Source organism: Toxotes jaculatrix, chromosome 6 (genome assembly GCF_017976425.1).
Source record: "Toxotes jaculatrix isolate fToxJac2 chromosome 6, fToxJac2.pri, whole genome shotgun sequence".
NCBI classification, from domain to species: domain Eukaryota; kingdom Metazoa; phylum Chordata; class Actinopteri; family Toxotidae; genus Toxotes; species Toxotes jaculatrix.
The window spans coordinates 28,449,624-28,472,267 of NC_054399.1; the positions used below are offsets into that span (position 1 = coordinate 28,449,624).

The 22,644-nt window shown below is 40.5% G+C and overlaps 1 protein-coding gene across 3 annotated transcripts in view; it reads right to left on the bottom strand.

Annotated features, from left to right (window-relative positions):
* The window catches only part of mcf2l2 (MCF.2 cell line derived transforming sequence-like 2), a 100,017-nt gene that overhangs the window by 20,964 nt on the left and 56,409 nt on the right, over positions 1–22,644 (bottom strand). For all 3 annotated transcript variants that reach the window (XM_041040195.1, XM_041040194.1, XM_041040196.1), the window contains exons 21-27: positions 22,425–22,547; positions 18,062–18,142; positions 17,590–17,730; positions 14,059–14,151; positions 13,118–13,196; positions 10,124–10,160; positions 9,806–9,903 (exon numbers count right to left, since the gene is read on the bottom strand). In XM_041040195.1, coding sequence (XP_040896129.1) covers positions 9,806–9,903; positions 10,124–10,160; positions 13,118–13,196; positions 14,059–14,151; positions 17,590–17,730; positions 18,062–18,142; positions 22,425–22,547 — 652 coding nt within the window. The remainder of the gene's footprint in view (positions 1–9,805; positions 9,904–10,123; positions 10,161–13,117; positions 13,197–14,058; positions 14,152–17,589; positions 17,731–18,061; positions 18,143–22,424; positions 22,548–22,644) is intronic.

Below are 22,644 nucleotides of genomic sequence, written 5' to 3' on the forward strand. Positions count from 1 at the left end.
AAACTGCTGTGTTTGTATGGATCTCCTCATATTTCATTCGTTTACAAAAAAGGACACACCTGCATACCTGTACCCTATTTTCTTACATGGCAGGATGCAGAGTGTGTCCTTTACCCTGCACAATAAACACTGGCCTTTAGCTTGAGTCCACTGCAGGCTGCTGGATGAACTGTTGGATTTATATTGTAGATTGAATGTACAATAGTTTACAATTAAACATAATAATTCAGGTACAGCTGGTGTGCAGAACCACTGGAACAACACCATTCTGGTACATGCACAGACATGGGATGTTGTCACGAAACCAAAACATGTAAAATATTTAATTTCTCCCTTTTGAATAAAGACTTTTACTTGCAGCGTGTAATTTACAGAGACGTGTCTGATGTAACAGAAAGAAAATATGCAATTTAATTACAGATGGATTTTAAAGTAACAGCACAGGATAATTCTGTTTATAATAATCTTTCTGAAGGTCTTAATTTGCCCACCTTTTCATTCAGCACTGAGCCACTTTATGAGCCTATAAAGCAATGCAGTGTAATAATTACACTTCCTCCTGCTGAGCTGCACAGCTCTGTGAATATGTACGTTCATTAGTTTGCTGTGTGACTGACTGTGTAAGAGTCGTGGATGTGAACACAAGAGAAAAATGATTGCAAAAGCAAGAAAAATACAGAAAGAGCAAAATGTGGAGGCAGGAACGCCTTGGACAGCTAATCAGGTACCTTTTGTACGTCGCGTCGCGAAGGAGGAGGAAGAGGAGGAGGCAAGAGAGGAGGTGAGAGAGAAGCGGCGGGGGACCTCTGCCTCCTTAGCAGCAGGCTCTACAGCCGGAGAGGGGTCAGGAAGCAGGGGGAGTCATGGAAAGAGACAAGCAAGAAGAGACAGAGACAGAGAGAGCAAAGTGGAATAAAGGGAGGGAGAGGAAGAAAAAATGAAGAAGCAGAGGAGGATGGATGGAGAGATGAGGGCGTAACAGAATATAGAGGTAAAAAAAAAAACAAGGTGACAGCGAGAATAGAATAAAAGAGGGGAAGAGGTTATTGGTTTAATATTCAACACCCAGTTTGTTGACACATCAAAACACATGGCTTTTAACCTCTTACTATAATTATAAAGATGATACTACCACTAACACTGTAAGCATCACATCAGTTACTTAGAACAACAATAAATCTGCTGAGCAGTTATCAAATGTCAAATCAAATGTTCTTTAAAAGAGTCTTACAAGTGAAATCCGTTAAAAGTGAGTTCAAGCAAATGGAAAGAGGGCGACAGATGAAATAATGTGAAGAAAAACACACAAAGACACAAACTGACCAAACTGACAAACTGACAAACTGAAAAAACAGGTGGTCAACAGGTGCTTTTCTGAAAGGAAGGCTGTATTGTGAAATCCAAAGCAAAACCAGTTGAAACGACAAGCGTCACATTTGGCCTCAGTACAGGATCAACACATGTGCCTGTGTTTGAACTTCACACTTTTCAACAAAGCAAACTGTGATGTTGTACTTTTAGTCTCGTAGATCACAGTATGTGTTTTACTTTGAATTTAAGAAAAAGGGTTAAAAGATTGGAACCAGACCGAATCAAGCAGATGACTGCATGAAGACAGCTCAAGAAAAATGACATTCTACCACAAACAACAATAACTGGCAGCAGTTGTTCAGATTTTACTTCCTGTGTGCCGTTCAGGAATGTCAAAGAATGAGTCACATTAGACTGACAAATTACGGGGCTTCACATAAACAGCTGTTTGCCATTGCAAACCGAATAAATGTCTTTTCAGTATGAACGTCTCATTATACCTGATGCAACACATCAGTGGAAAAACTTATTTCAAAAGAACGAACGAGCCATGTGCCTTGATGTCAGTGCCTTCAGTGTGGATGACTGAGGTTAACTGCAGGTTGAACTCCAACTCTTTCTCACTGCTGAGTTGGAGCACAGTGATAAAGTGTAATAAAACAGCCAAGGTATGGTGGGAGTGTCCGAGCGCTTGCAAGTCTCAGGACGCAGCAGGCAGAGTGGACCTCGAGTCTCAGTGATCTAACATGTTGGACTTAGTGAATGGACATACGACACAGTGAAGCACAGGAAGCTGCAGAGAGCACTCCTGTTAACGGTGAGTCTACTCAGCGGGGGGTGGGGGGGGGGACCACCTGCCATCGATTCAGCATTGATTTCCATCTCATACAGCAGACTGCACATTCATCACTGAGTGTAGACCTCAGGAGTGTGCATATGTTGTATGACTGTGTATGTGGCTATTGTACATGTTGTATGCAGTGTAAAATTAAAGACTGGGCATGAGCAGTACTCAGGTTTATATCCTCTGGTTATTGACTGTTATAGTACAACACCACCAGTAGATGGTAGTGTCGTGAATTATTTCTCTAGTCATTTAGGCCAGTATAAAAGGAGAGGGGCCTTGAAATCAGCCTTGCAGACCACATTTCCCATAAACCCACTGCTTCCTGCACAGGAGTCTGGTGTCATAAGCTGCTAGGATGCCATGACTAGACTATCTTTCCAAAACCATCAGCATTACTTTGCTCACATGTCCCTAATAAAAGCCATGTAAGAACCAGGGGAGGGTCAGGGACATTACCTGTACTCTAATGGCTCACATGATAAATTCAGCCTCATGTACATTTACATCAGTTCCATTAGTACAACAGTCATGTCACACCGCTAAACAGCCGCTAAACCATTCTGCAGATGATTCATAGAAAAACCAAGACAAAAGCAGGGGAGTCAGGGAGGGAGTCAGAACTAAACTGCAGATGTTAAGTTTACATGGTATGTGTCATATCCTACATAGTATTTCTAAAGAAACACTATATTTCCAAAGCAACTGAGCTTTTGCTTTGGTTGGAATGACGTAACTCAAAGCTGTGGTTATACTGACATAATTCATGGTGTGGAAATCACCTCACACGGAAAACAGCTAAATAAAACAGGAGCAGGTCGGACACAGGGAGGATTCTCACTAAAATATACTGATGAAACAGGAAGTCAGTGATAAAGGCCTGTAACATAAGCAAGATTCCAACAAAGGCCTGGTCTGTGTCTGAAATCACTTCCTGTGGACCATGCAGTGCATCACATTCACTGCCTGCTATCTTATATGAGTGTCTGAATTCAGAGTGTGCACATTTATCCACTGTATAATGCCCTCAAAACCCCACTTTCTGCTAACAATCCCACAATGCAGTGCATTTTGTAGAAAATTACAGTTGCATAACTCAACGGCTGTGAGCTGTAAAATCACACAGAATTTATGATGAGTCAACTTCCAATTTCTTAGGAGTAGTAGCAGCTAAAACACACTTCAACATTTGACTTTCACTTCCTCTGATTGCTGTGGGTTTTTCGGATGTCTCTGCTCGACTGGCTCCTGTACCTGACTCCCCACCTCACTAATCAGCCTCATTAGGCGCATGTGTGGCCTGAAGACTGACCGCTGCTGCTGCTGACATGGGAAAGCACATCCTGGAAGGTTCATCCTCCTCCAAAAATGTTAATACGCTTCCAAATGTCAAGAGGGCTCAAATATTACAGGGTGGCATTTAGCGCAGCGCTGCCCCACAGAATTTAGCCACTGCCTGTCTGTCTATCACATGCTGTCTCCCTGTCTTAAAATTCTGTCTCTTCCACAGTACACTGTCCCTCTCTTTCCTAAATCACAGTTTCCTTGTTGTTGTGTGGGCAGATGCAGATGATGCTGACATGAGCAGATAAAAGCAGAGAGAGCGGAGCAGAGGAAGATGACGTGGCCTTTATTATTCTGAAACACCGCAGGCGCTGGGAAGCGTGGAGAGATCCACCCGACAACGAGATACACACTGACACAGAAATTTATATAACATTTTGAGAAGAAAAAAAATAAGAGGAAAGGACAAGAGCAGTTGTGAGACAGAAAAGTGGAGAGTGAACTAAAAAAGGACTGAGGCAGAATAGACGCTGCTGCTGTCCAGGGTGATGATGACTGTCATCATGATGAAGATTATCGTGACAGCAGTAACAGATAAAGAGAACAAAGAACAGACAATGGGGACGATGGCGCTGACAAAAGATGCCGAGTCATGAAGGTGGCATAAGCGAGCACGCCGTGTGCCAAACGTCATACTGTTACCTGCTGGAAGAGACCTCCTGTTGGAAAGTCCCTGCAACGTGAAGCGTTTCCTAGCGTTAGCGACCGAGTGGCCTGATTGGCTGGAGGAAACATCAACTGAGTGGGAAAGCAAGAGGGAGCTGTAGTTAGTAAAGCAGGCAAAGGTGAATAAGAGCAGGCCTTGAGGGTTGTTTGAAAATGTTAAAATGCTTTATTGATAGAAATATGATAACTGAGTTTTGGTATCAACAACAAAATAAATAAATACCCCAGTTTTGTATGTTGTTGGTGTGTAGTTCACCATTTTGTCAGATTTAATATTGTAAAACTCACACTGTGAACTGTTTCCAGTCAGTGAGCTTCATGTCAGTAATCCGCTATTTCCTGGCTGTGTACTGGCACCACGTCTAGCATGTGTAATGTGTTTTTAACACAGGAAACAGAATTTAGTAAAGTTGCAGTCTGTTGCTGGAATGTTTCTCCGAGTGCCTCAGAGCTTGTTCCAGTGGATGGGTCTAATTACTGGTGTTACTGAAACTGTGAGAACGCACTCTGCATGCTTTATTGGGTGAGGTGATGAACTTATTTTGTGTTGTTTCAGATATTTACCGTTAAATGCCATCATCAGAGTTAGAGACACACATCACCACTTTGTTTCAGGTCAGATTTTAAGTAGCCTGAGTCTTATCCACTTTGTAGCCAAACAGTGCTTTTAGTAGCCACTCACCAAACCAGCAACGTTATGTTACCTTGTTCATGCACAACACTAACCTCTGAAGGAGCACTTCAGATCAGCCAACCCTGCTTTAGGGAAATCTGTTACTAACGAACTGCCATGTGTTTGATTTGAAATAGGAATAAAGAAAGTTTCTGTGAGCCGTTAACATTGTCCACCCCTAATAAAACACAGTCTTAAATTTGCAAGATTTCTCATTTAGATCAAGAAATATCTGATCAAAGAAAAAGTAAACAAGCTTGTTTGGATGCTCAGTGGTAAGAACACATTTTGGTTCCATATCAAGTCCTAAAGAAAAGGGAAACATAAGAAAAAAAAAAGAAAAAAAATCAGAAAAAAAACTTTATTCTCTATCTAATCTCTATTAAAAGTGCATTTACTAGATTTTCTGGCGTGAGTGGAGCTGCTCAATAATGGCCAACTGTTAAAGAATATGAGAAAGAATGAGCCAGGGCTTTGGTGGAAAAACAAAAAAAAACATATTATATAAAAAGGAATATATATGAAAAGAAGCAGAAGTAGCAGCCTGTCTCCAGAAAAAGTCAGCAGCTCAGAAGAGACATAATAACTCAAATCACTCATCCACTTAAACCTGTTCCCTCTGTTCATCCTTGAAAAAGTTATTTAATATGAAGCCACTGCAAAAAAAACAAAAAAAAAAAAACACTTTCTCAGCCTTCCAGTTTTCTGATCGGTGTATAAGAGAGAAACTCATCTGTTCCTGCTCCATCTCTACATCTACAGTGGCTTCAGAGAGACACGTGCACTTTATTGTGTTGTAAATTTCATTCTGAATTGATGAAATTGGGTTTTTTTCCCCATAAGTCTACAATCAATAAACAACAATGACACAGTTAGATATTTCTCATTTACTAAAGTATTCAGACCCTGTGCTTTGGGTTTGGACATAGTTTAGAAGGGCACACGCTTGTGTATATAAGGTCCTACATATCACATCTCATGTCAGGACAGAAACCAAACCATGAAGTGCAAGGAACTCTCTGTCCCCATGATAAAATTGTGGTGAAGTATAGATCAGGGCAAGGGTATAAAACCATCTCTCAAGCTTTGAGTATTTCCAGGCCTCAGTGATTGAGATGTGGAAGAAGTCTGGAACCACCTGAACTCTCGTAGACTAACAGGGAAAGAAGGACCTTGGAGAGGGACGTGACCAAGTGTCACTCTAACAGAGCTTCAGAAGTCCTCCGCAGACATGGGAGAAACTACTGAAAAGATGACCTTCTCAGCTGTACTCCATCAGTCAGACCTTTATGGTAGAGTGGATAGATGGAAACCACTTTGAGTAAAAGGCCTATGACAGCCTGATTGGAGTCTATCAAACGACATTTAAAGGTCTCTGAGAGCAGGAGGAAAACAATTCTCAGATCTGATGAGACAAAAATTGAAGCCTCTGGGGAGAACTCCAAACACTATGTCTGGTAAACACCGACCACTGCTCAACACCTTAGATAATAGCTTCCCTACAGTAAAGCATGGTGGCGGCAGCATCATGCTACGGGGGGTGTTCAGAGGCTGCAGGGGACAGGGAGACTGGTCAGAATTGCAGGAAGGGTGAATGCAGCCAAGACCTGAGACTGGGGCAACGGTTCACCTTTCAGCGAGACAATGACCTGAAGCAAACAGCTAAGAAAATGCTGGAGTCTGAGAGCTTAAAGTGTGTAAATAAGTGAAGGTGTCCGAATACTTTCTGAAGCCACTGTATGTGTCTGTGTGTCTGGGCTGAAGGGCACAGTGTTCAAGCAAGTTTTATCTGCCTTGTCCTTAGCCAAAGGCGCAAACACTCGCTCTCACACAGTCATGCATAGACAAATATGTTTGTCTATGCATGCGTGTCCATGTGTTCAGTGTCATTTCCCTTACAAAGAGGGGAGTGAGTAAACACAAGCCATATGTGTAAAAGTTAAGCATACTGCATGTCCAAGCCACAACTCCTCATTCTTTTCATCATGATGAAAGCCTACATGACAAGTTCACTACAGAGCAGTAGAGACCATAGACTGTTTATTACTGAGGGTTTGGATGGATTGAAGGCAGGACCAGGTAAAATCCAGGTAAGACCAGGTACAAACAGGCTATTGGAAGTTTAATGTCAGTTATTTGTCCCATTTGCATGGCAATGGCATGGTTCTGGCTTGGTAATGAACCAAGCCAGAACAACTGCATGGCTACGCATCACATTTGTGTGATTTCTGTTTGAGAAGGACGACACACGACAACACGCCATCACCATTAACTCACTAACACACACACACAGATTGTGTTAATGTTACTAATGTTTTCTGGGAGTTTTTCTCATCTGCTTAATAGAAGTATTGAAGGTTGTAATAAAATGTGAATTAAAGTGAAAAAGTAGGATACTGCATGAGCTGAGAGGGGCAGGTTCTTGGTTGTGCTCTAAAAACAACAGAAAAATTAGTAACTGTAATTTGTCCTGATTTGGTCTGTCTACTAATACAGCCAATAGCTGCAGCAGCAGTGTCTGTGACACACACACACAGCTCAGGGAGCTCACACCTCCTCTCAGAGCCATAACAGAGTCAAATCTGAACTCAAAGGCATGATACACATATGTTTAGATTCAGTTTGACTTATATTTTTAAAGGATGTCATCATCTCCAGCTACGAGATGTCCATCATGAATAAAAACATATAAATCATATTAAAAAGACTCTCCTTAAAACTCCTGAGAATTTTTTTTAAAGTTTTCTTTTGTTTCACAGTATTATAGTGAATCCATTGAATCCATGGCAACATTATACTTCCTGCTTACATCTCCCAAAGCTGGAGTTCCCAAACCTAAAGTAAGAGCCCCCATCCCACCCCCCTTCCATGTTGCGCTATAAATTGGAAATTAGGAGATTTATTTAAGGAGAGAATGACAAAGAGGAGAAATAGAAACACAGAGCAGTGGGTGAAGCAGAGAGAGAGAATGGGAAGAATAAAAGTGAGAAGAAGGGTGACAGAAGGAGAGGTAAACAAAGCACAACTGAAAGAGACAGAGGAGGAAGAGAAAAGAGTGGGAGGTGTGAATGGATGCCAGGAGACAGGTAAGAGTTTGGACAGTTGGTTCTGTAATAGCGGCCACACACTGATTCAGTGTGCCACATTCAAACGTCCCTAACCTTTACTTTTTATACTAGCTGTGGTGATTGACAGAGGGATGTGTGTGTGTGTGTGTGTATACCTTTAATTTTGATGGTTAAGTTTAGGTTAAGGGGCAGATCCGCATCCATTTTGAGAAATGTATGAATGAAAGTTTCTCCCGCCCAAAAACAGAGCTGCAGAGTGTATTAAGTCATAACCTGCTGGCTTGGAGGTAGTATTTGTGGGACATGATTAAATCACTCTTTCATACTTTGTTTCATTATCTGACAACAAAAACATGTAAATGGGAACAACTTCATCATGAACTGGGTTGTAATAAAACAGTAGAAGTGAACACAGAGAGCAAAAGGTGACTGATTAGTGACTAAACCACAGATAAAAAACATGTGACTGTGAGTTTTGAACCCGGTTCATGTCTGACCTTGACCTGACTTGTTTCCCATCTCTTTCATCCTCATTTCCTGCACGTCATCTCTCCACTGTTGCTATTCAGTAAAACTAAAACTGGTGTCTCTATGGTTGTGGACTTCTATATCTATATCTGTAATGACTGGTCAAGCCCTACTTTCACAAATTAGTCTCAGTTGGCCTTACAGTCTGTGCAGTTTATGACACCCTGTGTCTGGAGAAAAATCCCTTAAGGAATGATGAGAGAAAATAAAATGCTAGGAGACAAGGTGAATCCCTGGAGAGGACTGTGGAGGACTGCTTCCTGGTTCTTTGACTTAGTCTTGGACAACATATTCATTAAAAAGTTGCTATAGCTTCCACTGATCTGGACTCTCTAAGTTCAGCACTGTTATGACAGTTTGCTGTTGGTCAATGGGGCTAATTTGCAGGTCAGGGTTCACCAAAGTTAAACTTGATGCACAAAATTCACGTAGATTTAATTTGCCCATATACTATATATATATAATGTCACTGTGATTGCACTGGAATCAGTAGATTTTGCTGTGAAATTTGTTGCTGTGACCAGCATTAACCACAACATTAACTGAGAACAACTCTCTAATGATGAAAGTCACACAAACATAAGTGATTTCTAACTTGATTTTATGGGGGACAGTTGGGTGCAGGGGGGTTTGGGGGCCTGGGTCAAACTCTGCTAATAAAACTGGCAACTGTGTAAATTTTGGGGCTAAAGTATCCTTTGGCTTTCCTCTCATTATGCTAACTACATTAGCCCTAAAATAGTTTGCTGTCTCTGATGCCTGTGTGAAATAATGAAAATGTATTTGCAAAGCTCAAAGGTGTTTTAATCCTCTGGTAGCAGTAGCTAATGGGCTATTTCCAAATGTAACAAGGACCCATATCACCTTTTTTTATGTGGGCACTTAAATGAGCTCTTATGTTCTACTATGGGGAACATGTATTGGCTTCTTCTGTTACTTGTATATTAATTACCCCATTTCCATGCAACCTTTTTTTTCTTCACTCTTAATAAGTGATATAAGATGTATTGTCTGACTGTTACCTCCGGCCATTAGTCAAAAAAAGGAAAACACTCCACCTCCCAGTTCACCTCCCAGACTCTGTCCCAATTCTTCTTTCTGTGTGTGTGTGTGTGTGTGTGTGTGTGTGTGTGTGTGCTGTCTCATCTCACCTGGCCTTTTCTAACTTGTTACACTATGTTATCACAGTAAACTCAACAATCCTCAGCCTAAGCTTCACATTTCATTTCCCATTTACAGTTTATTTCATTTACCCCAGAAGGTTATAAGAGAAGAGATTTTTGCTTTTGCAGGACAAAAAAATAAAAATGATAAAGAATAAAAATTAATTTATTTTTGTTGTCTGTTCTAAGTCAACCAGTGAGTTCTCACCTCTCTTCTGTCTCATGTTGGGGCTGGGGTTGGTCCTCCTGAAGCCTGACTCTGGACTTGATGAATCCGACTGTCTCAGGGCCAGTTTCCGCACATTCCTGTTGGAGTCGAATAGACAGACCGGTGTAAGCTCATGAAGTCAGAAACTTCATTTCACACTATCCCCAACTCCTCCACCTGATGTTCTAATATTATGACTTTTCTCACAACACAGTGTAAGGCTTCAGATCTTGTGCACAATCTGTATTATGGTCTGTGTTTAATGCTTTAGCTCTTATTTTAGCTGTTGTGTGTGTCACTTCATAGCTGGCTGCTCACCTCATGGGTGCTCCATAGATGTTGTGCTGGCTGGCTTCTGTGAACACAACAGAGAAAAGTGAATTTTACTTTTCGAGTTACTTCCATGTTTAAAATCTCCCAAACTGCTGAATCAGCTGTGTGAGCTGCTTTTTATTGGCCTGACAGAAATCACTTTGTGACAGAGACAGAGACATCACAGCACTGAAGTCGCTGGGGATACAGATTCAGAGACCGATGCATATGTTGCCACAGGATTCTGCTGTGTGACGAGAAATCTCTGGAGGAGAATCTAGTGACATAACAGCAGACAGCGAGGCACAGACTTGCCCAAATGCACAGCTCACATAATTGAAAAACAGAGCTCAGTGAATGATCTGGCTTGACACCTCAATGTTTCAAGAAACCAATCAACCTGTTGCAGAAATGCAGAGTCAGCGTGGAACCATTCAACATGCTCCACATACTGTATTCAGCAAAAAGGATGTATGTTTTCATCATGGACCCAGTGATGTTTTATTTATAAAGGCTGCTCACACTGAGCCGTGTGCAGCTGCTTTCACTACACATTTTCTTGAAACAAATAGTGCTCACAGTTTCGTCTGTGTTGGGTGGCTCACCTGTATCATCACGTCTGAATCCCACCCCCCAAAAAAAACACACACAAAAAAAACTTATATCCTTCATTTAAAGTAAAAATTGAACTGTGCCTCTTATTTCAGTGTGTAATAACTTTGAATCTTGATTCATTACAAATACAGGAAGTTTCAAGTTGAAATTGTTTAATTATCACGTTTAGAACTAACAGTCATGAGCTCAGTGGACAAAATGTCGATGATGATTTAGAAACACTGTTCCCTTATTTGCATATACTTCCCAGCATGCATTTAGAAATTCTTCTGTTTTCTAATATGGAAAAAAAGGCACATGATGGAGGCTTCTACACGTGTGTTGGTCCTCTCACCTGCGTCACCATCTTTTTCAGCTCAGCTGTACTTTTTGACAAGTAGTATCCATTATTGTGTGTTATTCATAGTGATGCAAGAGTAAATAAATATATAAATAATAATGTTCTAATTCTGAACAACAGAATACACAATCTTCGGTGTGATCACAGTGCTCCAAGGGTCAGTTCACCAAACTTCCATAAAAACACACTGAGTGTTGTGTTGGGGGTTTAATTTGTTCTGATTTTAAGATGTCTGCATCTGAGATCTCTGCCTCTACCCCAACACAATGGAACTAAATGGTCCTATTTATATGAGACAGGCTGTCACAACTGAATCTCTGGGTTTCACCGTTTAGCATAGATGCTAGTTTGCTTTGGAGTTCCATACAATTAAGTGGTAAATCACAGAATTGCACAGAATTATATTAGAAGCTGAGATGGAGCACACAGAGCTGAAATGACCGCTGTTCCTCTTTGTCGTCCTTTCCTCCACCCTCCTCTCTCTTCACACTCACCCCTCCATCCTTTCATGTTCATCACTTCAAGCCTCCCTTCATTCCCTGTGTGCTGCCTCTCAGCCTCCATCTCCACCCTGAAAATCTCCTCTCCTCTCCTCTCCTCTCTGCCCATCAGGTCCAATCTCCTCCCTCTCCTTTTCCCAGTCCAATTTCATTCTCTCTCTCTCTCTGTCTTTCCTCTGCCCTCCTCACATGGAATCACAGTTGTAAATCACACTCTCACGCGCACACACACAGTCTAAGTACACACACACACACACACACTCACTGCACTGGACCATCAGAGCTTCCTACAGCCTCAGCTTTTGAGGCTTCATGACATGGCTGCTGTGTTATTAGTCAGTCTGCTCTCTCTCTCTCTCTCTCTCTCTCTCTCTCTCTCTCTCTCTCTCTCTCTCTCTCTCTCTCTCTCTCACACACACACACACACACACACACACACACACACACACACACACACACACACACACACACACACAGAGGGATGGGTTGTCAGGCAGAGTGTGTGGCGCACAGAGGGTGGTTTTCCTGTCAGTCAGGACCACAGAGTGGAACTGTGAACGACTGATGCTTGTTGGTCTCTGGCTCAGAGAGGTAGAGACACACAGAGGGAGAGAGGGTTACAGAAGCCAGAGGACACAGAGGGACATGCAGAAAGGTGTGTGCTGCTGTCTGTTTGTAAGTGCACACATGTTCCAGCATTTGTACACGTGTGTGTTTATGCATTATCTTCACATAGGGTGTAATAATTCTTTTCATCATTGGGAGGAAAAATTAACACACCTGACAGACAGCGTGTTTCATTCCTTCATCACCAAAATATCCAGTCTTGCAGCACAGTGTCCACTCATATCAGCCACAGCATTATTAAATGTTTTCATGGTTATTTAGTCATTCACAGCATTTGGTTAAGCTTAGGGCAAGATTGTGCTCTTGGTTTAATACAGAAAGTCTATGTGGACAGAAACCAGGCAGTGACTGCATTTCTTACACATCGTGACTGTTTAAATAAATTAATTCTATATAAATGTATTTTCTAAGAGATGGGGGTGGCTCCTGTACATGTTGTATACACTCATGTAGCAATATTGCAGAGTTGGAAATCTTCCTCCTGTCAGTGATTCTCTAAGTTCACTGTACATTAAAGTTACAATCAAAACAGAAATGTAAGTGCATCACTTCCTGCGTGTGGAACAGTGATTTGTGAGACCAGAACTCTAACAGAGAGACTGCTTCAAGGCACAGAGGGAAAGACTTTAAAGACTTTCTTAAACCTGTATACTGATGTTTGAGTTACAGTACATACTATGTACACTGTGTATGTACTGTAAGTACAAATTATACTGTGTATACTGGTTCTACCAGAAAATAAAGTCTGTCCTTCAGCTACAAATTGGAAGTGAAGTAAATTCAATAAAAGGGGTGAAAAATCCACAAGGAAGCATATATTCTCAAACACTTAGTGTGTGTGTGTGTGTGTGCGCATGGATGCATGTGTTTGTTTATGCGTTTGTTTGTGTCTCTGTGTGTGTTTGTGTTTGTGCATACCTCTGCATGCCTCTAGCTGGCCTGTAAGAACTTTACGAATCTCTGACACCCACATATTTTTCACATCCATGGAAGGAGCCTGGGGAAGAATACACACACAGACACGCAGACACGCAGACACACACACAGACACACACACACACACACAAATGAAGCAACATGTACAACAAAAGCATCCTAACACTTATGCAGTTTTTCTCAGTGAGAAAGTGCTCAGTGTGGAAGCTGTGTGGTGCAACACTGTCCCCGAGAGGAGAAGTGTGGAAAAGAGCACTCGTCTGCAACAATATGAAATATGAAGTGGATCTTCATACTAATATCATAGCAATGAAAATAATACGCTTACTCTTAAATAATGATGCTAATTTACCGTCATGTATCACCAGGCGTGATAAAAACATTTTTTTTCTGTTTTATTTGCATATGTAAAATAAATATATTACCACTGAGAGGAGCAGATTACAAATGACATTACAGATTTAATTACACAGGGACACAGCATAAGACTTTATCAGCAAAACATACTTAAAGCATCAAAACTAAGTGTATCCTGCTACTGACATATTACTACATATGTCAGATTGTAGTCGTTGATGTATCAGTGTATAAGCAGGTGTTGTTGTCACTGGTCATAGATTGTAGTTTTATCCAGTGGTTTCTAGAGGTCGGGCTCCTTCCAAAGCCCAGCTGATTTTTGACTTTTGCTGCCGAAGTAACAAGTAACGTTTTGAACATATCTGTCAATCTTGGTGGCTGCAGGTCGCATGGTTTATGAGACACTTTTAGTAGTAATAATGATAATGATAATGATAATCCTCACACTTCCAAAATAGTCAAAGCACCTGCTGTGTTTAGACCACTAATAATCCAAGAGGGAAAAGTAAAAAGGAAAGTGGGTGGAGTTGAAGATGAAGCACAGAGGAAAGGTTTGTCTGACATACCTGGATGATGTAGACCTCCTCTCTGCCGTTATACCACACTTCGAACTTCTTGTTGTCTCCTTTGACGTTCTCTGTGATTCCCACAGCGCTCATCTGGACAGACAGTAAAGACAGAGGTGTTGTGAGATGCAGCAGCAACTGAGGCTGTGTTTGAGATCATCATCAGCTACTGAAAGTATAAGAAATGAACACAATCCATGTGTTACTGGACACTCACTGACTTGACCAAAAACACACTTCAGAAGAAGATTAAACATGATCAATTATTTTCCAAACCCCAGGAACCAATCAGGAATGTGCAGACATACTCCCTACACCCTGGATGTGCTGTTTGTCAGATAATGTGTGGTAACATGTTGATCTTTAGTTAGGAACAGGTGAAAAAGAATATATCACACACAAAGTAATTGATCTTGCCAACAGCTATTACCTGTATGTCCAAAACACTTGAATGAACCACACTGGGTCACATGTTCCTTCATCGCCATGAGCAACCTCACTGAAGTTTATCTTGACTCATTCTCACATATACAGGAAATGACCACAACACCACTACATATGTATCAGTCCACTGCTGAATGGAATTTCTTGTATGGAAATTAGCAAAGCATCCAGGGCAGAAGCCTCTGCACGCAAACATATTTGTTTTTCATGTGCATGAAGCATCATGGCATCTGTTGGTATTTTTTGCTTTGGTACACAAGCAGCCACCGTGTTGGCTGATATGAAACTATAATAATAAAGCCCATGCATATACAAGAGAACAGCTTTTGAATAGCTGTCCACTGTAGTCACCACTATGCATGAAGGGGTTAAATGTGTAAAATAAGCTTTCACCAAACACTGTAAAGTCTTTTCCGATCTTATTTATGAGTCCTGCTCATTGTCATAACCAGCTCCACACTCAAACACAAGACGCTGCATTTTATTGAGTTGCTCTGCCTCCTCTCATTGACAAATATGACTGATTGTCAAAGAAAAACTGTATCATTTATCACAGGATGTAGTTTAGGGCAAAACAGAATCAGCCAACTCGAACGGGAGGTAAGAATGCGAAAGGAGCTTCACCAGACACTCAGCAGTTTCATTACTGCATCATTTGGGGCCATGCAGTGTGAATTACAGCCCATATGAACGAAATCCTGCTGATAGACATACAGGCATTTTGTCCTGAGCTGGTCTGCTGAGTGAGAAGGAAATGCCGAAACTTGCTTTCTGTGGACTTGTTTGGACAGGAACCTGACCAATATCAATACCAGAGAAATGCCAGCACGGCTGATGAAAAAGAAGATTTGTTTGCATGCCATAAGAAACAGCTCGTACTGCTCTGGGGAATCTAAATGTTTCTTCTTTTCTTTTTTTTTTTCTTTTTTTTGCTGGGCAGGCAGTGCAAAGTTGGTTTAACCATCGTTTTAACCACACTCACTTTCCGGAGGTGGCTTTTTTCCCTTTGTTGCTCACAGGAAGTGACAAAAGCTGAAACACAACATTGTCAACAACTTTAGCACCTGAGTTTTTGAGACTAAGGTGTTAGATGACAGTTGCCTATTTATACCATCCAGTTGACTCAGAACGACACTAGCAAGTTGTGTTTCTGTCCACCGTCCTTTCAGTTCTCCTGAGAAAAGATATCTGTCTCTCAACTGCTAAATATTTGACTTTCTTCACCAGTTAGCCACTGACTCTGTCTGTCTGCTGTTTGGAACTGGGCAGGTAGTGTCCTGCTGCTGGGAATGAGGAAGAGCAAATGAAACCAAAAGTCGAGTGACAGCTCTCTATGAATGTACCACTTCTAATAATGTACTTCACAATAAATACAGCAATTTTATCACTAGACAACATACCAGTACTGATAAGTACAGCTTTAACTCTCTGGCTGACAACACAGAGGAGATCTCAGACTCATCTGCCCAGTGATAACCATTTCTCAGGGATAACACACATTAATTAACATCAACATGATGTTAATGTGTTAGATTTTACCAAAAGATGAAACTTTTCCACATTGATATGACACAGTCACCTCACTCAGCAGCTCTGATGTGGCTGCTTTGTAATCTTCTTCACAGATTCAGTCAAAATGGAAGGAGCAAGGCCGTTCTATCTTCAACACTATCACTGCATCTACATATTTTACCAAATTCTCCCAACTTAAAAGTTCATGTCATATTGATTGTGACAATTGAAAAGGACCTTCGAGGCTTGCTTGCATACTCTCTCTTTAGGCTTGAGGATGGTTTTAAATATCTGAGACAAACTAGTCAAACAGTATGAAATATGAGGGAGAATCATTAATCATTAATTAAGCTGCATTAATAAAAATGCAGCTTCCATTGTCAAATGATTTCTTATGAACATAAAGTTGGCCAAGTTAAATTTGACAGAATTCACAACGTTGTTTTTTTTTTTTCTTGTTAAATAAAGCTGTGAATCCCAAGAATTTGAACTTGTCTTCAAATCTTTCTGGGTTTTTAGAAAGACAGAGTCTATTCCATGTGGACTCAGAAATAATATAGGTAAAGTTGTATTAATAGGTTCGACTGAACATTGTATTTCTAAGGCTTCTAAAAGCACACCTGTGTTCTAATCGGGATTTAAGATATCCTTTTAAAACATTGTCTCTTTTTGTTCATAAGGGACCATGTTTCCCCCTTTGACATAGGAAGAGAGTTTTATCAGTGAGATTTTACTTTCACTTTCCTCATAAACCCATTGGCATCATTCTCTGCACTGTCCTTGGAGGGAAACTCTGTCAAATTAATCTCCAAATGTTTTTTTTTCTAGTGGTGATGCTAAATCTTAGGTATTCTAAACTGATTAAAGGCTTAATTTGATGAACACTTTTTTCTTTTTTTTCTTTTTTTTTACTTTTTTCTTTTTTTCTTAGCTATGAGAGTTGAATTATAATCAGCCAGTCCAGTGACCATGTTCAAGGACTTTAATCAGGCTTATTGCTGAAAATCAGGTCAATCTGAATTTGAGAAGATCTGGTAATTCCTGTAGGGCCTTTAATAAGCTGTGTCAGACCAAGACTGTTTTTTGTTTTTTTTTAAGATTTTTCCTGTTTACTTAATTAAGCCAGTTTATGTTAAAATCAACCAACGGTCTCTCTGTCACACCCCTTGAACAAGCTATACGATTAATCATTAAGTACAATATTTGATGAAGGTGGAGGATGTACTCCAGTAATTACAAAAGGCAGCTGTGGTGACAGAGGAATATCCAGCATCCAGTCCAACACATGGTTCAACTGTAACTGTGCATTTAATACTGTCCTTGATTGTGTTAACTGTTTGAAACCATTTTAAATGTTACTGTTTGATTATTGCTGGATTCACAGTATGTAGTTTATATCAAGAAGTTGTTTTTAGACAGGTTTTTAAACACATTTCGGCTTGCAGACATTCTGAAAATGAGAAGATAGGAGTTTAGTACTTAGCTGAAAGACAAATTCTACTTTAGCTGTTGCTGTTACAGACCTTCAGATTACAGTGGGCTTTTTTTCCACATATGTCATCATCTGAGTCTGACCTTGAGCGAGTGTTTGAAGCTGTAGGATGGCGTCTTCTCGTGTCCGTCTGAAGTCTCCTCCCGCTTCTTACAAAACAGCAGCATCTTGTCGTACAGGAAGAGGTGCCTCTGCATGGGCTTAAACCTGGCCAGGTCCTTCACCTGGAACCAGGTCAGTCAGTCATTCTGTCTGTCTGTATGCTTGTCCAGCTATCATTCCACAGTTCAATTCTAATCTTCAGTCTGAAAAGTGCGACTGTATCGTTGTCAAATTGGAACAGCAGGAAAAACACTCAAACATCTAAAAATGTGCAGCATGCATCTGTATATGTGATTTGTAGCTGAGGAACTAAAACTTGGAAAAACACAGTTTCTTTAAAGCTGCTCTGATTGGCTGAGGGTAAGAAGGAAGGCATGGCATCCTAAAGTTTATCTTCAGCATCTCTCATGATGTAAGGACAGCAATGCTATCTGAGGGAGTGTGGGGTTTTACCTTGCTGTGGCCTTTCTTGTGGTCAGTCCACACATTGAAGGATCCCTGCATCAGCAGCTTCCCCAGTTCACTCAGGTTTCCCTGTGAACATCAACAAACACACTCAGACATTTCATTATAGTTACAGCAGCTTTTGACCAGAGAGGAGAGGGAGTCGTTTCAGCTGCACAGTCCTGCTTCAGTTTCTTCAGCTATCGCACATCAAGTAGGGTTAAAGAAGAAATAAAGGAATATCTGTAATTCATAAAAGAAGACAAAAGCTAAATATTTTGATATTTTTGTTAACAGAGCAGCTTCTTATCCACACAGCATTTATTATAGTATAGCAATAGTATCAGCTGTATTCAAAGATAGTTCTCAGGTTATATAGCACATTATATTCACCAGACATGATACGACAACAACAATTCATGAACATGAACACACAGTCAGACGAGCTGTCTCGTCTTAAACCAGGTGGCGTTTGATAAATTTTGTCACTGTCAACTGAAACACGTATCCTTTTATAAAAGACTTTGAGAAATAGGTTGCATGCTTTAAAATTTCATCAGACTGAAACCATCAAAATACTATAATGTTATGTCTCTCTCATGTACAGCAAACCTGCGTGCTCCTACATATCTCCATTTAATCGCTTTAATAATTGCATTCCTCCTCTCAGCTCAGTGTTTTTACTATCATCTGATAATAACTGTTACACTGAAAGATGATCTGACAATAAATCATCAGAGCTATGTCACGCCATGTGCAGCATTTGTATCTGTCTTAAAGTCATAAAAGGGAAAGAGTTATAACCAAACAGGGACCATTTATTTATAAAGTTTTATCAATTAGATTTTTTTTGTTTTGCTTGGTATATTTTGGGGGATTTTTCTGTCTTTTGTGTGCATGCAGATTTGGTTTGGATCCTGTTCCTGTAAATGAGGCCTCAGGGCTCTCTCAGCACAGGAGGTATTTCATGCCTTGCTTGCCTGAACCCATCCTCTGCTAAAACGGCTCCATTCATGATACAGTCACCACTACAGGTGGTCTTATTCCACACCTGAAAAACTCAGCAACAGCAGGTGCTTGGTGTGCAATCAGACTACAGCAGAGAGTGAGTTGAACAGAGTGGGTGTGGGAGTGGCAAACATTAGATTCCAAGGCTAAGGAGTAGGCGTAAATAACTGGTCAGGGTTAGAGGTAAGGTTAGGTTCAGGTTAAGATAAGGGGAAACACATATCGACAGATAAAATGACTTAACTTCCCTCAGAATGTACCCCCGAGCCTGACACCACATTCAAAGAGGCTGCCATAGTTACTCCTATGAAAGTTGGTCACTTTGCATGTACTCCATGTTTCCACAGGTTTCCCCATGCTTCATTGTTTTCTGGGGAGAACACTTGTTTAGGTAAAAAAATTATACCTTTGGCTGAAATTGGTATAATTACAAATCCAAAAACATGTTCACCATGGATGCCATAGTGTGATGTGTTTCATGGTTTGGCACTTTACTGGTTTGGCACGACAACTTATACAATTCAGCAACTGCTAGGAAAATAACCACACTCAGATTGCTGCAGGGCACCATCCAGGAGAACACCCTCTATTATAACATCTAACAATGTAAAATCACCTGGAACAGGTGCCACAGTCAGTACACTCATGTACTGTACGTCATTAGAGCTTCAGTAAAACTTGTTTTTGGCATCTTACTTCCTGTTGACCCATTTGTCCTTTATTTCTGTCTCTCTGTGGCTCTGTGATGACACAGTATTGATAAAAGTAGTAATAGTTTCACATTTTCTGCCTGTAGTACCACTGCCACTGTACCACCGAAACTTCCAACAGCTGGTCTTCAGTCCAGTACCACTGCTACTGTACCACTGAAACTTCCAACAGCTGGTCTTCAGTCTCTGCTGTGTTAAGTTCCTCTTTTTATTCCTGTGTGACATTTTTGGGAATGAAACTTGCCCTCGAACCATTAAGCTGAAACAAGCAAGTGAGGACAAGTTTGTCCAAATAGGCTGTTTTATCTGATTTGGAGCATTCATACAATGAAAAAAATTCCACATAGGAATATGAAAATATGCATGATGCCCAATATCTGCTGTTGTGATCACATGCAGTACATACACGCAGTCTCGTCCCCCACTTTACAACTCCTATATAGCCTATGTATATGTAATGATCTGATATTCAGCCCAGTGATACAAATTCTTGACACATGGGTTTGCATTGCAAATAAATGAAAATACCTGATTCCATCTGATCTAAACAGGAGACTGAATGTCACAGTGTGTCTGAGCATTGTTGCTGACCATGTTCATCCCTTCATGGCCACAGTTCACCATCTTCTAATGGCTACTTCCAGCAGGATAATGCTGCATGTCACAAAGCTAAAGTCTCACACTGGTTTCATGAACATGACAGTGAGTTCAGTGAACTTCAGTGACCTTCCCCAGTCTCCAGGCAATCATGTCAACTTGGAGCAGAATCTCAGGAATGTTGACCAAAGGGTCACAAATTCTTAAAACACAGGTTTACACTGAAAACAAATTAAAATATCTGATTCCTTTTTATCTAAACAGAAGAGTGGACATGTTAACATTCATATTTCTGCTGTGTGGTGTGGCTCCATAAATGAGGGAGCTTTTGTCCCTTTGGAAATCAGGAAACCATGTGACAGACTTTTCTAACATCTTGTGGAATCAAAGCCACAAAGAACTGAGGAGAGCAAAGGGAGGAACTACCCAGTGTTAGTGGGGTGTTCCTAATAGAGTGCTCAGTGAGTGTATTTTCACACACTTTAAATTCATGTAAGTTATTGCAATAAAGTAAATGTAGTAAATCAATTTTTCTAAAACAATCAGCTTCCTTTTGTGTCATGATGAAATCACAATCTTTCCTTAAAGTTTAAGCACATCTTTCCAACCAAACCTGAACCATGACACTGTCACATCATTAAACTGATTCGTTTTTCAACAATGATTTGAAACAGTTTAGGAAAAGCACAGAAGAGTGTGATGAAATCCTAGAAATGTTTGCATAGTAAGAAACATAAAATACACACACCCAAAACAAATTACAACCTCCCCTCACCTTCCCCTCCTCAACTTCCCCTCACCTTTCAATAATTTATTAACTGAGTATAGTTTCTGCTCGCTGACCTTCAGAAGAATGGCAGGTCACCTCTAAGACTGATGGTGGTTAATGAATTATCTGGAGCTGAGTTTAAGTTTTGTGGTCAGACTTTCTCAGTGTTTTCAAGGGATCCTTAGTTCAGTGGTTCTCAAACTGGGGCAGGCCCTCTTCAGGGGACCATAGAGCCACTGCAGGAGGGGTGAGGACAACTAGGGGGGAAATATGGAGTGAAACTAAGCTGGATGAATATTATTAAAAATCCGGATTCTTTTATTTTTGTTTTTGTTGTTAGAAAAAAAAAACAGCGTAGGTTTTCGAATATATGACACACCAAGACCAAGACTTTTCACTAATCATCAAAATCACACACCGGTGCCAAAAAACTCCTCACTCAAGACAGCACAAAGATAAAAATATTTTGTTTTTCAACAGAGTATGTCACGTCAAGTGCTCACATGCAGTCACAGAGTGGTGCAACAAAAATCAGTAATAAAACTGAAGACACTGCACCATGAGAAATTTAAATATGACACTGATGAAATGATTCCAACAACAAATCCTGTTTCAGTACAGCTGAGTGCACTAAATCTTATTCAAATGTAGGAAGATGTCATATCATATCAAGAAAATGTTTAGCATTAAAACCCTGAGGTTGTGAGCCAAAACACACACATCATGCACAAAAGTTTTGCCCTTGTCATTATAGATTACTGAGTGTAGACTGATGGTAAAAAAAAAAAATCTGCTTTCAGGTTCCAAATTATCTAAATTAAAAAGACATCAGTCGACTTAAGTTAGTTAAACCAAACTTCACTTATTGTGAGTTTATGACTTCTCACTAGTTCAGATATGTTTTTTTCTCTTCTTTTTATGTATATGTGGAAAATAATTTGATTACACACGTCACAGTCAATGATTGAGAGACACTCCCATGGGAGGATCATTGTCCCACACCTGTGCACACAAGAAGGGTGGAGGATTATCTATTTAAGATCGCTGTTGTAAAAATACTCTTGACAAAGTCCAGAGCGACTGATGCTGAGAAGGAGCAGTGTGAGGGATCATCTTTTTTTCAACACTGACGTCTGATAAAAAGTAGAACTTTTACACTGAGCAGACACAACTATCTGCACAACAGTTGGCTCATGTCAAAGAGACATTGCTGCCTGTTGCCTCTCAGCTTCTTTATTTTCATAGTACACACGATGATGATGATGATGAAGTAATTCTACACACTGACCTCAAAGCCAGTGATGGCTATCTGGTGCATGGAGTCATTGACAGACTTGATGATGTCCAGCATAGTAGCTAACGCCTCCTCCAGCTCAGCCATCCCCTCATTCTTACTGCATTTCAACATTTCCTGCAAAACATGAAGGAGGACGGGGGTTAGGAAAAAAGAAAGAAAGAAGGCAGAGTTAAGGGATCATGGGCTGACGATGTTAGAGTTAATCAGTAAC